Source organism: Manacus candei, unplaced genomic scaffold, assembly GCF_025592945.1.
Source record: "Manacus candei isolate 608988 ecotype Guabito, Panama unplaced genomic scaffold, ASM2559294v1 h1tg000099l, whole genome shotgun sequence".
NCBI classification, from domain to species: domain Eukaryota; kingdom Metazoa; phylum Chordata; class Aves; order Passeriformes; family Pipridae; genus Manacus; species Manacus candei.
Window position 1 is genome coordinate 1,225,193 of NW_026138147.1, and position 17,084 is coordinate 1,242,276.

A 17,084-nucleotide genomic window follows, 5' to 3' on the forward strand; every position below is an offset into this window, starting at 1 on the left:
CTATTCGCACCCTCTGCCCATAGAGCCTGACTCCTCAGGCTATAAACTAGGTGTTAAGAGGCCTGTGAGATAGGAGGATGTTTCTGTCCTCACACCCTTTGTGGAACTCCCCGCCCTGAGGGGAGCACTGAACATTCCTGCCTGAACTGGAGGATATATAATCTTGGAGTTTTGGAACATTTTTCAACCCACTCGTGGGATCCAGAGGAAGGCTGCATCTCATCGCTCTCAACCAGACTTAGACCACCACTGGACTGCGATCACCAGTTCTGGCCAGACTGCAGCAGCTCTCCCACCAGCAGGTTCTTCCCCTCTCCCTTTACTTTGGACTCAAACAGGGCCCAAGGAACACCACTTTGTTCAGGCCCCAGGGTACTGGGTTATACATTTGGGTTTTTGTGGGTTGAGACCAATTGTTTGCTTGTATTATTGTACTTACTGTATTATTTTAATAAATTGTTATTCTGACTTATAATCTCTCCTTTGAGTTGGGTTCATTCCCCCTGCTGGTTAACTTTTAAACCAGCACAGATGGCCAGACAGAATGCAGAGGGGGTGACCTTGGCCCCCCCACTGCTGCTGCTTACCCAATTGGATGAACAAGATGATAACCATAGCTGTTGTTTCTTTATTTACTTTTATTTCAATTTTGACATTTGTTCCTTGCATAATTATCTGCATTCAAAATTTGTTATTAAGGAGTGTCTCAGCTAATATCATCATAGAAAACAAGAAGGGGGTGATGCGGGGAGCATGGAGGAGGAAAGGGAGAAGTTTGCGAGGTGGAGAAGGCAGCTGCGAGAGACCAGAGCTGAAGAGGCGACAGAGGAGGACGTGGATTCTGGGCATTCAGTGTCCAGTTATGAAGACTGAGACTGTTTTACAGACTAGGACTGAACAGGATTGTTAACAAAAGTTACGAATGTATTGTACCCCAGTTTATGCCAAATGTTTTCACAGTTTTCTCCTCATGTTTATTACCTATTTTCTGACTGGCTGCAATCTGCTGCATTGCAGATGTTTTCCTTATTGGCTCCTATTTCTCCCTTATTCCCTCCTTTCCCTTCTGACTGGTCCATGTCCCTGCCTGTCCTATGCTCCTCCCTGGTTTCTGGAACCTTCTCCTGCTGCCCTATAAATAGGGGTGGCACACCCTAATAAGGCTGCAATAGCTTTGAGCTACCACTCTGCACGAACCCCCGGCTGTCGCGGCTTCTCTCCCCTGCGACTGTGACAGATGGTGCCCAACTAGCGGGGCACAGTGGTGGTTCTCTTACTCTAAGGGAACTCCTCTGCCTGCGCAGGGCACAGGCACCCTTGGAAGACAGGTGTTGCCCCGGCCTCAGGAGGAACATGCTAATTCTACACTTGTGCTGATACACATTAACTACAAACAGAAGCAGGAAAGAAGACAGGTAATGCGAGTGTAGTAAACATGTCACAGAAAAATCAGGATTGCAACTGAACACTTCATTCTCCAGGTGAAATGGTTCCCCCACTGCTGTACATCCCAGATTCTTCACACACGCAAAATGTTAAAACACTTAAAATCCAGGATTCCCAGGACTCTGCCTGAGATTTTGTGTAGAGCTCGCTGGGTAATTCAGCTCTGCTCTGGGTTGCACTTTGGCTGCTGTTGCTTTCACTTGTTTGAAACCAGGCAGTGGATGGATCTGCCCTGGCACAGCAGGAACCAGCTCACAGGAGGGAGAAAAGCCCTAACAATTATCTCAGTCTTCCAGCAGCACGAGCACTTCCCAACACAGCAAGCCCAGGGAGTGCAGGGGGTGGGGGGCCAAGCTCAAGAGAAATGTAATGAGTGCCAGACTTTAATTTTGTTGATCAATGCTTCACCAGCTCAGGAGTTGTCTGTGCATCTGTATCATGGCCTCGTCTTCTGATGCACTTTCTATCAGCACACCTGCAAAAGATTAAAGAGCCAAGAGGAAGTGAAAATTAAACCCACACAGGAATTGGGTAGAGATCCAGCTACATCTGACTTGGTAGGTTCTGAAAGCTGTGTTTTCAGATGTCTCGTGCCCTGTACAGAATCACAGAAACACAGACAAGGAGAGGTTGCAAGGGACCTCTAGAGACCATCTGGAGCTGGGTGGCCAGAACCTCCTCCAGAGGCTTTTGAATATCTCCAAAGAAGGAGACTCTACAATCTCTCAAGGAACTGGTCCCAGTGCTGAGTCACCCTCACAGTAATGAAGTTCTTCCTCGTGTTCAGGTGGAAATTGCTTTGTTTTCCTTTCTGCCCATTGCCTCCCATCCTATCACTCAGCACCACCCAGAAGAGCCTGGCTCCATCCTCCTGACCCTTCAAACACTTGTGTCCACTGATGACATCCCCTGTCAGACTTCTCCAGACTAAACAGGCCCAGCTCCCTCAGCCTCTCCAGCCCCTGATCATCTCTGCAGCCTCAGCTGGACCCGCTGCAGGAGCTCCATGTTTCCCTTGTACTGAGGAACCCAGCACTGGACACAGCACTCCAGATGGGCCTCACCAGGGCTGCTCCTCCCTTGGCCTGCTGGCAAAGCTCTTCCGAAGGCAGCCCAGGCAGCCTTGGGCCTTCTTGGCCATTGCTGACCCTTGGCCAGCTCTCTGTCCACCAGAACCCCCAGGGCCTTCTCTGCACAGCTACTTGCCAGAGGGTCAGCCCTGAGCCTGGACTGGTGCCTGCCCTTATTCCTGACCAGGTTCCTTGAATTGCTTGGATGGGTTGAGTGCAGCAGGGCTGGGGAAAGAGCCCAGGCCCTGTGAGCCTTCCTGAGGCCTTGGCAAAGGCCTGGGGGGCAGGATGGGGGGTAGGGATCATCCCCCTCCACGTCTGCAGACAGCATCCGTGGGCCATGGGAGACAACCCTCTGTCATGAGGAAGGTGAGTGCGTGGGAGGACTGGCAGTGGACACCTTTAGCACCCATCGGGTCAGAGCTGTCCTCACTGCCCTCAAAGACAAGGGAGAGAAGAGGGGCCTTGACCCCTTGCAGGGAACACTTCAGCATGGAGCTGTTTCAGTGTCACGGATCACAAAAGCTGTTTGTTCCCCGTGGGCAGAGGCCCAGACAAGTGGCCTTTAGTCACGGGATGGATTGTGGTGGTGATTCCCAGGACTGAAGGCAGCTTCTCTGGGCCTCTCCCCATGTCAGGACCGTCCTTCTCCAGCCCCTTTGAGGAGCTGTGCAGGACGAACTCACAGGGTGGTTTGCCTGTAGAGCAGCTTTGGCATCCAGAGAGATGGAAGGGCTTGGGAATGGCCCTGCTCACCTTGTTCTATCTCCATTTTTGCTCCGAGGAGCTGAAGGATGTGCTGTTTGGACCCCTGCCTCCCGTAGAATTCTTGTTCCAGAGTTCCAATTCTTTGGCAGAGCTGCTGAAATTTCTTGTCCATCTTGGATTCCTGGGCCCTCGCCATTTTCTTCATTTTCCTGTCTGTGAAGGCAGAACAATGATCCTGGGTCACTGACTGTGATGGCTTTGCACAGTTACTGGTGGATTGAGATTGTAAACAAGTCACTCCCCTTTTGTTTCAACCTCTCCCTACTCCTCTCCAATAATGAAGGGACATAATATAATATGTCCTCTCCATATAATGAAGAGATAAAAGTACAAAACCAAAAATTTAAAAAGGAAATAGCAGGAACTCCAAAGAACCAAGGGAAAATGGTTTAAGCTAAAAAGGCAGAAATTGTTTCCTAGTCCCCCTACCCCGGGACAGAAAAGCCCCAAATGGCAGCTACCACATGGTTGCCACAAGCAAAGCCAAAACATTGGGAGGCTGCCCTGCCCTCTGGACCATGCAGGGGAAAAGAAACAAATTAAACCAAACCATAGCAAAGAGGTTCTCAAAGACCCACCCTCCAGGATGAGGGGATGGGGTGAATATTCATCACAAAGCTCCACGCCCTGGCTTTGGAACCATAACACTGATGCTTCCTCCTTGAGAGGCAGACCAGCTCTCTGACACAAGGATGCCCAAAGGCTCTGATTTAAGCTCCCTGCCAGAGGGTCTCTTCTCAGGGCTCTCCTCTGGGTGTATATTTTCCTTCCTCACTCCCCCTCGAAATCCTCAGCTCACAGGAATTCAATTTTGTGATGGAGGTACAATCTGGAAATGGTTTTCCCGTTGCCCTCTGTCCTTTAGCAGGGAGGGAACAAGAAACTCGGAGCACATTTTCCTCCCTTTTCAGCCTCTCATTGGTGCTTTCTGTAGCTCAATTAAATATGGTTTCAGCTTTGAAAAGAGGGTCACAGGCTTCATCCTAAGGCCACAGTGCCCTGAGCCATCAGGAAGTCAAGGGGTTGCCCTGGACTGTTCTGGGCTGCTCACTGCCAGAGATTTGCTCCTGCAGCAAGAACAGGACCCCCAGGCAGGTGAGGCCCATCTTGTCTCCCCTTTCCCTGCCCGGGGTGCAACAGGCTGTGCCCCAACACACACTGTGTCCTGCCTGAGCCAGGCCCAGGAGCACCATCTGGGGCTCAGCAGGCCCACTGGGGTGTCTGTGCCCCAGCTGACTCCTTCCCTTCCCAGCACCAGCTCTTCAGGGAGAGCTGTTCTGCACAGGCCCCTGTGCTCAGAGACACCTGCAGTGCTCATGGAGCTGGGTCTCCTTGTGGATCTTCAACAGGAAGACAAGGTTGGGATCACATGTGCCCCAAGACGGCCCCAGGAGTGGGGAGTGGGAGAAGGGGAGTGGGGAAAGGGAGAGAGACGCTGACAGGACTGCAAGGGGGGAACCTTAACAAGGATCAGGGGATCAGAGAACTCACAGCACACACTCTCTGCAGAGATGAGGGAGACAAGTGTGGCCATGACCACCTGCAGAGAACACTTCAGCAGGGAGCTGTTTCAAGGTCAGGCAGCACAAAAGCTGTGCCCCATGTCAGGGCCGTCCTTCTCCAGCCCCTTTGAGGAGCTGTGCAGGACGAGCTCTCAGAGTGGTTTGCCTGTAGAGCAGCTTTGGTGTTCAGAGAGATGGAAGTGCTTGGGAGTGGCCCTGCTCACCTAGTTCCTTGTTCAGGTCTTCTCTGAGCAGCTGAATATCCTGCTTTGTGGATGCCAGCCCTTCCTGGAAATCTTCACGCATAGCTTTCATTTCTTTGCAGAGCTGCACAATGGTCTCCTCCATCACAGATCCCTGAGCCTTTGGGGGATTTTCCTCCTCTGTCTTTCCTGTGAAAAAATAGACAGGTGTCAGTGAGAGACTGACATTGCCCCCTTGAAGGAGAGACCACCCATCTGCCCTGGGGATGCTCAAATCCTCTGTTTTCAAGTCTCTTCTTCAGGGGCTCTCCTTAGGCCTTCCTGCAGGTTGTCTTTTCAACTTCACTCTCCTCCTGAGAAATACTCACTTCAGAGGAATTAAACCTTGCACTCAAGGTGCAACCTGGAAATGGACTTTTTTGCCTTATTTCTTCATGCAGGGAGGGAACAAGAAACTCAGACTCAGGTCCCTCATGTCCAGCCTGTTTACTGATTTGTTTGCTCCACACTTCTTTTTTCTTTAGAGAATCCTTCCTAATTCAGCAGCCTTGGAAAAGAACTCATCCCTGAAAAACAGGACTGGGGAATTCCCAAGCTGATGCACTGTGGGCACCATTAGTGATCTCTTCCCCAGCTTTCAAATCCTTTCCCACCAGGAATTTGCTCCGGGAAGGAGCCTTGGTCTCTCTCCTGGAGCTCCAGTCTTCCTTGGGACATGGAGACTTTTCTGTTCCAGCTTTTGTCTCTGGAAAGGAGTCTCAGCACCACTGTGAGCCCTCAGAACCATGGGCTTGGAGCTCCTGTGCTGCTGGGGAGGAGCACTGACAGGAAGCCCCCTGCCCCCTCACTCCCCAAGGGCCTGGCCCCGGGGGAGAGCCCAGGCCCTGCTGATTTCCAGGTGTTCCTTGAGGGAAGAACATTGCCCTGCCCCATGCCAGCTGCAAAGAGCAGGGACAGACAAAGAGCTGCCTTAGAACCTGGGCAGGATGGGAGCCAGCAGAGCCCAGGCTGTGCTGGGCAAAGCCACTGCCGGGGCAGCTCTGCACCCTGGGGGCCTGGACACCTGCACGGGGGTGGGAAATACAGCAAAGCACTTCTGGAGGCCCTTGGAGGTGGGAATTTATGGACAGATGGGACTATTTGGCCTCACTGTTCTGGGCCCTCATGCACAACAGGCCTTTGTCTCTTCTCTTTGTTCGGCAGGGTTTAGTTTCCAGGTAGCCTGGGCAAGTCCTGGCCCTCACCTGCACAGAAAGGCTTCTCCCTTTTGGCCCTGGAGGAAAGCCCAGGAGGAGATTCCTCCTTTAGTGGTCAAGGGAAGGAGAGGAAATCCCAGAAGTGCTGTGTTATGCCTTTCAATCCTTACCAATTGCCAGGGATACCCTCTGCTAGAGCAGGACGTGTCTCTGGTCAGAGAGGGACGTCCCTCTGACCAAAGTCACCCCACCCCAAAGGCCTCCTGCTGTGCACTGAAGGGGTTCTGCAGGTAACGTGCTCGGGGGAGAGACCTTGACTGGCTTTGCCTCTGCCAGGGATAACACACAAGGCAGCAGCTGGGACTCACAGGGCCTCCTGCTGCCGAGGTCCCTCAGTGCAGTCTGGGCAGTGGCAGCCCCCACAGCGACTGTGACCTGCAGCCAGGCTGGAGAAAAGTGGCTGCCTCTCCCTCCAGTGCCCAGGGGGAAGAGGATGGCCACCCTTCCCCTTCTGGTCCTCCGATTTTTCCTGTCAAACCCTCGCCCCATAGGATGAGGGGATGGGGTGAATATTCATCACAAAGCTCCGCGCCCTGGCTTTGGAACCATAACACTGATGCTTCCTCCTTGAGAGGCAGACCAGCTCTCTGACACAAGGATGCCCAAAGGCTCTGATTTAAGCTCCCTGCCAGAGGCTCATCTTCTTAGAACTCTCCTCTGGGTGTATATTTTCCTTCCTCACTCCCCCTCAGAAATCCTCAGCTCACAGGAATTCAATTTTGTGATGGAGGTACAATCTGGAAATGGTTTTCCCTTTGTCTTCTATCTTTTAGCAGGGAGGGAACAAGAAACTCGGAGCACATTTTCCTCCCTTTTCAGCCTCTCATTGGTGCTTTCTGTAGCTCAATTAAATATGGTTTCAGCTTTGAAAAGAGGGTCACAGGCTTCATCCTAAGGCCACAGTGCCCTGAGCCATCAGGAAGTCAAGGGGTTGCCCTGGACTGTTCTGGGCTGCTCACTGCCAGAGATTTGCTCCTGCAGCAAGAACAGGACCCCCAGGCAGGTGAGGCCCATCTTGTCTCCCCTTTCCCTGCCCGGGGTGCAACAGGCTGTGCCCCAACACACACTGTGTCCTGCCTGAGCCAGGCCCAGGAGCACCATCTGGGGCTCAGCAGGCCCACTGGGGTGTCTGTGCCCCAGCTGACTCCTTCCCTTCCCAGCACCAGCTCTTCAGGGAGAGCTGTTCTGCACAGGCCCCTGTGCTCAGAGACACCTGCAGTGCTCATGGAGCTGGGTCTCCTTGTGGATCTTCAACAGGAAGACAAGGTTGGGATCACATGTGCCCCAACACACACTGTGTCCTGCCTGAGCCAGGCCCAGGAGCACCATCTGGGGCTCAGCAGGCCCACTGGGGTGTCTGTGCCCCAGCTGACTCCTTCCCTTCCCAGCACCAGCTCTTCAGGGAGAGCTGTTCTGCACAGGCCCCTGTGCTCAGAGACACCTGCAGTGCTCATGGAGCTGGGTCTCCTTGTGGATCTTCAACAGGAAGACAAGGTTGGGATCACATGTGCCCCAAGACGGCCCCAGGAGTGGGGAGTGGGAGAAGGGGAGTGGGGAAAGGGAGAGAGACGCTGACAGGACTGCAAGGGGGGAACCTTAACAAGGATCAGGGGATCAGAGAACTCACAGCACACACTCTCTGCAGAGATGAGGGAGACAAGTGTGGCCATGACCACCTGCAGAGAACACTTCAGCAGGGAGCTGTTTCAGGGTCAGGCAGCACAAAAGCTGTGCCCCATGTCAGGGCCGTCCTTCTCCAGCCCCTTTGAGGAGCTGTGCAGGACGAGCTCTCAGAGTGGTTTGCCTGTAGAGCAGCTTTGGTGTTCAGAGAGATGGAAGTCTGCTTGGGAATGTCTCTGCTCACCTTGTTCCTTGTTCAGGTTTTCTCTGAGCAGCTGGAAAAGGCAATTTGTGTATTCCTGCCCTTTCTGGAGATCTTCACGCATAGCTGTCATTTCTCGCGTGAACTTCTGGAAGTCCTCCTTCATCCATGATTCCTGGGGCTTTGAGGCCTCTGGTTCCCATCCTTTTTCTGTGAAAAAAGACTGATGTCAGTGGGAGACTGACACTGCCCCCTCGAAGGAGAGACCACCCATCTGCCCTGGGGATGCTCAAATCCTCTGTTTTCAAGTCTCTTCTTCAGGGTCTCTCCTTAGGCCTTCCTGCAGGTTTTCTTTTCAACTTCTCTCTCCTCCTGAGAAATACTCACTTCAGAGGAATTAAACCTTGCACTCAAGGTGCAACCTGGAAATGGACTTTTTTGCCTTATTTCTTCATGCAGGGAGGGAACAAGAAACTCAGACTCAGGTCCCTCATGTCCAGCCTGTTTACTGATTTGTTTGCTCCACACTTCTTTTTTCTTTAGAGAATCCTTCCTAATTCAGCAGCCTTGGAAAAGAACTCACTCATCCCTGAAAAACAGGACTGGGGAATTCCCAAGCTGATGCACTGTGGGCACCATTAGTGATCTCTTCCCCAGCTTATCAAATCCTTTCCCACCAGGAATTTGCTCCGGGAAGGAGCCTTGGTCTCTCTCCTGGAGCTCCAGTCTTCCTTGGGACATGGAGACTTTTCTGTTCCAGCTTTTGTCTCTGGAAAGGAGTCTCAGCACCACTGTGAGCCCTCAGAACCATGGGCTTGGAGCTCCTGTGCTGCTGGGGAGGAGCACTGACAGGAAGCCCCCTGCCCCCTCACTCCCCAAGGGCCTGGCCCCGGGGGAGAGCCCAGGCCCTGCTGATTTCCAGGTGTTCCTTGAGGGAAGAACATTGCCCTGCCCCATGCCAGCTGCAAAGAGCAGGGACAGACAAAGAGCTGCCTTAGAACCTGGGCAGGATGGGAGCCAGCAGAGCCCAGGCTGTGCTGGGCAAAGCCACTGCCGGGGCAGCTCTGCACCCTGGGGGCCTGGACACCTGCACGGGGGTGGGAAATACAGCAAAGCACTTCTGGAGGCCCTTGGAGGTGGGAATTTATGGACAGATGGGACTATTTGGCCTCACTGTTCTGGGCCCTCATGCACAACAGGCCTTTGTCTCTTCTCTTTGTTCGGCAGGGTTTAGTTTCCAGGTAGCCTGGGCAAGTCCTGGCCCTCACCTGCACAGAAAGGCTTCTCCCTTTTGGCCCTGGAGGAAAGCCCAGGAGGAGATTCCTCCTTTAGTGGTCAAGGGAAGGAGAGGAAATCCCAGAAGTGCTGTGTTATGCCTTTCAATCCTTACCAATTGCCAGGGATACCCTCTGCTAGAGCAGGACGTGTCTCTGGTCAGAGAGGGACGTCCCTCTGACCAAAGTCACCCCACCCCAAAGGCCTCCTGCTGTGCACTGAAGGGGTTCTGCAGGTAACGTGCTCAGGGGAGAGACCTTGACTGGCTTTGCTTCTCTCAAGGATAACCCCTCACATCCCAGAGGTTCCCAAGGATGAGCACAGACAAGAGGAATGGGATCAGCACTCACTTCCTCGCTCGAATGCCTCGTCTGTGAGTTTCTCAAGCAGCTTCCAACCAACCGTAGCAGCTGGGCATCAGGGTCACATGGAAATAAAACAAAGACAAAAAGAGGACATTTAACAAGGACTTTTCCCTGAGGAACTCCTGGAATGCATTGAGCAGGTTCTGGGGCAGAACACACCACCCAGCTGGCCCTGGAACCACAAGGTCCTGTGCACCAGAGCCCGACAGCAGCGCTGGGGGGGCTCTGACCTTCGAGGCCACTCAGGCTCTCCTGGCCAAGAACCTGCCTCGGCTGCCACAGCATTCGGGCACCACACAGGTGCCTCAGCACAGTCCCACCAGAACAGAGACACCCCAAAGTGTGAGACACTCCTCCTCCACACTGCACGAGTGGAGAGGGACCTCCCAGGGCCCTTCATTGTCCCTTGGCCTTTTCATTTGGGCCTGTCTTCTCAAAGACTTTCAGATGACCACAGGCAAGAGGAATGGGATCCAGCACACCTACTTATCAACCCAAATACATCTCTTAGGACACTCTGCCACCAGCTCTCCATTTCTGCCCACTGGGTTCACATGGAAAGAAAAAGGAAAAAAGGAAACTTCACTAGGACTTTTCCCTCCAGATTTCAAGAATGCATGAAGGAGCTTTTTGGGGACACACATATCCCTTATACTGCTCAAACCTCTGATGTACTTGGGGTTTTAAAATCATTTATTTCCCCTTCTATTACTGTCAAAACAGAAGAAACACAGCTCTTACCAGCTCCTCCCAGGAATTCCATGCCTCTTCTCTCCCAGGTCTTTTTCTCAGGGTTCATTCTGCAATGCAAGGGAAAAGGGGAGCAAAATCTATGGGGTGGGCACAGGACTAGAGAAGAGGAGGCAGTTGAGAAGATCTGGGGGGGCAGCCAAGAGAGACAGGAGGCTGTGAACTGCCAAGCCTTTGTCTTCCCTGGGTTTGCTGGAACAAGGGCTGAGCCCTGCTGCTCCCCTATGATCCACCCCAGGGCCTTTGCTGGGCTTTGTGAGAGCCAGGGACGAGCCTGCCTGGTGTGAATTTAGGAGGAGAATAACATTGATGACCCAGTCGAGTCTCGGCTGTGCCTCAGTCGTGCTCACCCCAAGTCAAGGACCTTTCAGTTGCCCATGATCTGCCCGGGAGGAGCTGCACAAGAAACCAGGAGGGAGCACGGCCAGGACAGGTGACCTGAATGGGCCAGAGGGATATTCCAGAGCCCAGAACGTCATGCCCAGTACATGAACTGGGGGAGTTGACTGGGAGGTGCCTCCCGGGGATGGGCTGGGCATCGGTCAGTGGGTGCTGAGCAGTTCCCTTGTGCATCACTGGTTTTTCATGGCATTTATCCCTCTCAGTACTTTTCTTTTTCATTCCCGTTATTGCTGTTACTATTGTTATTATTACTGTTATTATATTTTACTTTATTTCAATTATTAAACTGTTCTTATCTCAACCCACCAGTTTTACCTCCTCCTGATTCTCCTCTCCCATCACAGGGGTGGGGATGATGGGAGGGAGCAGCTCTGTGCTCCTTAGTTGTTGGATGGGCTTAAACCACAGCAGTCCTTTTTGGTGCCCAATGTGTGCTCCACCAGCACTCAGGCACAGCCTTCCAAACCATTCCACAGTGCCATGAAAACCCCTCACTCCCAGAGCTCCTACCTCCCACCCAGCTCTTGGGCTGCTCCAGAGTATTTGGTCACAGAAGCTGCTATGACCAAGGACACCCTCTGCCAGGAGCTGCCCTGCCGAGGCTCCCCGGGCATGTCACGGCCCAGGACCTTCACCTGGAGAAGAGAAAAATGGGAAGAGCTGCAGGAAAACCACGAAGCTCCAGAGCTGAGAGCTCAAAGGGCTGGGCAGGGTCTTCTCCTGCCCCCACCCCCTTAGAGATGAGCTCCAAAATCCAGGCCCTGGTGTGGGAAACTCCCCTATGGTGCTCCAGAGGAGACTTGGGAGTGGAAAGAGGAGGGTTGGTGTGTGATACTGGGAGCACTGGGGGAGCCAGAGAGCCATACTGGGAGCACTGGGGGGGAAATGAGAGCGCTGGGGGGGACCAGTGAGCGATACTGGGAGCTCTGGGGCTGCACTGGAATTTTTAGCCCCTGAATCCCATGATCTGATGGCAAACAGGCCATGTGGCTTAAGTTAGGGGGATTCAAGGCTCTGGAACATTAATTTTGGGAGCTGCAAGGCTCAGAAAGACAAATTTGGGGAGCTCTGGGGCTCAGAAAGAATGATTTAGGGGGCTTTGGGGCTGAGAAACTGATTTGAGGGACTTTGGGGCTCCGGAACACTGATTTCAGGAGCTTCTGGGCCTAAAAAGCACCCATTGAGGGATCTTTTAAGCTCAGAATCAGCAATGTAGGGAGTATTTAGGCTCAGAAACCCCCATTTAGAAACATTTTTTGGTCCAGAACACCAATTTAGGGAGCTTTGGAGCTGAGAAACACTCTTTTGGGAGATTCTGGGCTCAGGAATATCCATTCAAAGAATTTTTGGGCTTCCAAAAAAACTTGTTTAGAGAGGGTCTTGTTCAGGAACCCTGATTTAGGAAGCTTTGGGCCTGGGAAACACACATTTAGGGAGCTTTTAGGGTCAGAGCCAGTGATTTAACGAGCTTTTGCTGTTCAAAGCATTGATTTTGGGAGCATCTGGACCAGAAGGACCAATTCAGGGAGCTTTGGGGCTCCCAAACCCCCTCTATTGGGTTCATGTGGCCAGGTTTTGGTAGCGGGGGGGCTCCAGGGGTGGGTTCTGTGAGCAGCTGCCAGAAGCTTCCCCATGTCCGGCACCGCCAATTCCAGTGGCTCCATCTGTGGTGCAGAAGGAATTAGAGCCAGAGGAGAGCAGAGTGAGAACAGAGGAACAGCTCTGCAGACCCCCAGGGCAGTGCAGAAGGAGGGGCAGGAGGTGCTCCAGGCACCAGGGCTGAGATTCCCCTGCAGCCCAAGGAGGAGCCCACGCCAGAGCAGGGGATGCCCCAAAAGGAGGATGTGGTCCTGTGGGAAGCCTGTGTTGGAGCAGAGTCCCTGCAGGGGCCTGGGGGTCCCTGGAGAGAGGAGCCCACGCTGGAAGAGGTTTTCCTGGAAAGACCTGTGGCCCTGTGGGGGACCCACCTTGGAGCAGGGAAGGGACTTTGACTCCTCTCTGAGCAGCAGCAGGATCAGCCTGTGATGTTTGGGATTACATTCCAGTCTCCCTGAAACACTGAGGAGGAGGAGGGAGGGTCTGGGATGGAGGGGGCTTGGGGGGAAGATTTTTGTAAGATTTCTTTTACCTCTCATTATCCTGCTCTGATTTTGTTGGTAATAAATTCAATTAATTTCCACAATTCCAGTCTGGTTTGCCCATGATGTAATCAGAGAGGGATCTCTCTCTGTCCTTATCTCAACCCATGAAGCTTTTGCTGTATTTTCTCTCCCCTGTCCAGGTGTGGAGGGCAGTGATAAAGTGGCTTTGGTGGGTGCCTGGCACCCAGTCAGAGTCAACTCACTACACACCCATCTGGGGAGCTTTTGGGCTGAGTGACAGCGATTTAGGGAGCTCCTGCATTCAGAAATACCCATTTTGGGATCTTTGAGGCTCAGAAAAAAAGGTGTAGCGAACTTCTGGGCTCAAAACCAGCAACTTCTGCTTTCTTAGGGGCTCAGAACCCCATCCCTCAGGAGCTTTTGGTCTCAGATACTGCAAGTCTGGGAGCTTTTGATCTCAGAAGCAGTGATTTAGGGAGCTTCGGGGCTCAGAACCATCCATTTAGGGAGATTTTGGTGTCTCAAACACTGATTTAGGGAGATTCGGGGTTGAAAAACACCAATTTTGGGAGCATTTGGCTCAAAACCACTCATTTAGGGAACTTTTGGCCTCAGAAAGTCTCATTTAGGGAGCTTTTGAGCTCACCCAATTCCAATTTAGGGAACTCTTGGTCTCAGAAACAAGTATTTATGGATCTTTTGGGGCCTGAAGCAGCAATTCAAGTAGCATGTAGGTTGAGAAAGAGGGATTTAGGGAGCCCTGGTGCTCCAAACCACCAATTTAGTGAACCTTGGGCCTAAGAAACCCCAATTTGGGGAGCTTGAGGCTCAGAAAAGCTGAGTACCAGTATCCTGGTATCAGGAGCTGTGGGTCAGGGAGAGCGATTTGGGGATATTTTCAGCTCAGAAAGAGCAAATGAAAGAGCCTTTGGGCTCCAAAAGACCAAGTGAAGCAGATTTTGGGCTCAGTAGCCCCCATTTAGGCAGCTTTGGAGCTCCAAACCAGCGATTTGGGAAGCTTTTGGGCTCAGAAACACTAATTTCGGGAGCAGAAGTAGCCCCACGGGGGGAAGGGTGGGAGTGAGGGGCTGCACTTACCTGGAAGAAGGTCGGGACGAAGCGGCTCCGCAGGGAGCACCGCGGGGCTCCTGACGCTTATATTCCTCCTGCCCTACCCCACTCCTGCAGGACCTACCCCTGCCCTTTATCCCCTGGCACCTCAGTTCTCGGGTTTACACCAGTTTCTCGGAAATCCCTGGAAACCAAAAGCGAAAATGCTCCGAGCAGGGGGCGGCTCCTGGGGCGGGAGAGGAACAGCAGAGCCCCGGGGTCCCTGCTGGGGCGAGGGGGCACAGCCAGTGGCCCCTGCCTGCTCCTGGGGCCTCCCGGGGCACCAGGAATGGCACTGGGGGGGAACTGGGAGCACTGGGAGCCAACCCCATGGTCTGATGGCAAATGGGGCATGTGGCACGAGTTAGGGGGTTCGGGGCTCTGGAACCCCAATTTCAGGAACTTCGTGGCTTAGACACTCCTCTTTCGGAGGTTTGGGGTAATAACAGCGATTTCAGGAGATCTGAGGTCGAGAAAGAGCAATCTGGGGGGCCTTGGGGCTCCAGAATACCAATTTCAGGAGCTTTTGGGCTCAGAAATTCACATTTAGAGAGCTCTGAGTCTCAGAAACACCAATTAAGCAAGCTTTGGACTGAAGAAAAAACAACCCCCAAACCAAACAATAAAACAATTTATAGATGTTTTGAGCCGAGAAAGAACAATTTAGGGAGAGTTTTGGCTCAGAAACACCCATTTAGGGATATTTTGGGGTCTAAAAAACTGCTTTAGGGAGCTTTAGGGCTGAGAAACACTTGTTTTGTGAAGATTTAGACTCAGAAATATCAAACTAAGGAGTGTTTGGACATCCAAAAAAACCTGTTTAGAGAGGGGTTTGCTCACCATGGCTGAAATATAAGTATGGGGAGGCCTGGCAGATTGTCTGTATCCCACTGCCCCAAACCCCTCAGCAATGCCATGTGCTTGCAATGGGGGAACCAACACTGGATGGCTGGAAACATCTCCTGTGTCCCAAGGCACTGCCTGGAACACTGTCCTGGGCCTGGAGAAGCAAGTTTTAATGGTGACATGAAACCCCTGAAAGAACTGAATCAGACAGTGGAACTCATTTCTGAACCAGCCTCAGAGACACTTGGGCCAAAGAACCTGGCCCTGAGCGGGTGAATCACATCCCCTGTCATGCACCAGCCTCTGGGGAGATCCCAGGATGCAAGGGACAGGTGAAGAGGACACTGAGGGCAAAGGCTGGTGGGGCTGCAAACACGGGGTTACACATTTACCAAAGGTTCCTCAACAGCAGAGGATCTGCCAGTCGGGCTGGCCCTGCCCAGTCAGCATATTTACGTGCTGTGGAAGGGGACAAAGTTCCTGCAGTGCACATGAAAAACATGCTGGGGAAATGTGGTGGGTTTCTGTGGCTGGGTTTGGTAGCACTGGGGGTGTTACAGGGGTGGCTTCTCTTAGAAGCTGCCAGAAGCTTCCCCTGTCCTGTGGAACCAACACCAGCTGGCTCCAGGACGGACTCCCTGCTGCTGGCCAAGACCAAGCCAACGAGGAGTGACAGTAACACCCCTGGGATAACATATTTAAGAACAGAAGGCTGTGGGACAGAAAGAATTCCAGCCAGGGAAGAGCGGAGTGAGAACAGGGGAACAACAAAGTAGACCCCAAGGTCAGGGCAGGAGGGGCAGGAGGTGCTCCAGGTGCTGGAGCTGAGGCCCTGCAGCCCGTGGGGCAGAGCAGGGTGGGGCAGTTGTGCCCCTGTGCCCATGGGAGAGCATCGGGGTGCAGAGACCCCCCTGCAGCCCCTGGGGGAGAATTGGGGTGCAGAGACCCCCCCTGCAGCCCCTGGGGGAGAATTGGGGTGCAGAGACCCCCCTGCAGCCCCTGGGGGAGAACTGGGGTGCAGAGACCCCCCTGCAGCCCCTGGGGGAGAATTGGGGTGCAGAGACCCCCCTGCAGCCCCTGGGGAAGCCCACTCCAGAGCAGGTGGATGCCCAAAGGAGGTTGTGACCCCATGGCAGGCCCAGGATGGAGCAGGGTCCTGGCAGGGACCTGCAGCCCGTGGAGAGGGAAGCCCAGGCTGGAGCAGGTTTTTCCTGGGTAGGACTCGTGGCCCCTGTGGGGGACCCACGCCGGGACAGCTCATCCGTGAGGGACTGACCCCATGGAGGAGTGACCCACGGGACAGCAGGTTGGGAAGAGCTGCTGCCCGAGGGGTGGACTCACGCTGGAGAGGTCCATCAAGGACTGTCTCCCGTGGGAGGGACCCCAGGGCAGCAGGGGAAGGACTCCAACTCCTCTCTCTGAGCGGCAGCAGAAACAACAACTGACTGCAACCCCCATTCCCGTCCCCCTGCACTGCTGGGAGGGAGGAGGGAGAACATGGAGGGAAGGAGGGGTGGGGGGAAGGTGTTTTTAAGACTGTTTTATTTCTCACTCTTTGGCTCTTATCCTGTTAGCAATAAATTGAAGTAATATCCTCACTTTGAGTCTGTTCTGCCCATTGCAGGTAATCAGCAACTGACCTCTCCCAGCTCTTATCTCAGCTCATGAATCCTTGGCTGTGTTTTCCTCTCCTCTGTCCAGTTGCAGAGGGAGGGTGAGAGAGTGGCTTTAGTGGGTACCTGGCATCCGGCCAGGGTCGACCCGCTCCAGGAGAACAGTCTGGGTTATTCCTGCCTCAGGCAAAGGCAAACCCACCCGTGGGATTGATGTTGCTCAAGGACACGAGTGCACTTGGTGGCTGATGTGGGAGAGTGGGAATTCCTGTGTGTGCCTTAAGGGGATTTGATTTGGGGTGAAAATAGCCAATGAATTAAATCTGATGTTAAGAACTAACCAACACTTCTGTGGTGGCTACGTGTGCATCACCTGAGCACCTCCCAGCATCGACCTCAACCACAAGTGTTCCGGGGATCTGAGCCTTGACTTCCCTCGGAAGGAAGGAGGAACTTTGATCAAACTGAACAACAATTGAACAGTGGAGTCAGAACTGACTCCAATGTGCCACACGCAACAATCCAACACCTCCCACACAGCTTTCCTGTTCCCA

General features: G+C 53.2%; 1 protein-coding gene across 1 annotated transcript; it reads right to left on the bottom strand.

The window, feature by feature from the left end:
• Positions 1-618: 618 nt before the first annotated feature.
• Positions 619-12,904, bottom strand: LOC127461296 (uncharacterized). The gene is made up of 8 exons (XM_051768979.1): positions 12,827-12,904; positions 11,370-11,494; positions 10,449-10,507; positions 9,693-9,752; positions 8,110-8,277; positions 5,011-5,178; positions 3,273-3,437; positions 619-1,921 (listed from the first exon to the last, which is right to left on the bottom strand). Exons 2-8 carry the CDS (start codon positions 11,471-11,473, stop codon positions 1,851-1,853), a joined length of 795 nt encoding a protein of 264 aa, XP_051624939.1. The 5' UTR covers positions 11,474-11,494; positions 12,827-12,904; the 3' UTR covers positions 619-1,850.
• Positions 12,905-17,084: the final 4,180 nt, after the last annotated feature.

What these genes read in the sequence shown, in the direction of transcription:
- LOC127461296 (XM_051768979.1), bottom strand. Translation starts at nt 11,473, where the DNA reads ATGCCCGGGGAGCCTCGGCAGGGCAGCTCCTGGCAGAGGGTGTCCTTG. An exon ending in GCCCAAGAGCTGGGTGGGAG is followed by an intron (nt 10,508 to 11,369) that starts GTAGGAGCTCTG and finishes CTTGCATTGCAG; the next exon opens with AATGAACCCTGAGAAAAAGA. An exon ending in AAACCTGAACAAGGAACAAG is followed by an intron (nt 5,179 to 8,109) that starts GTGAGCAGAGAC and finishes ATTTTTTCACAG; the next exon opens with GAAAGACAGAGGAGGAAAAT.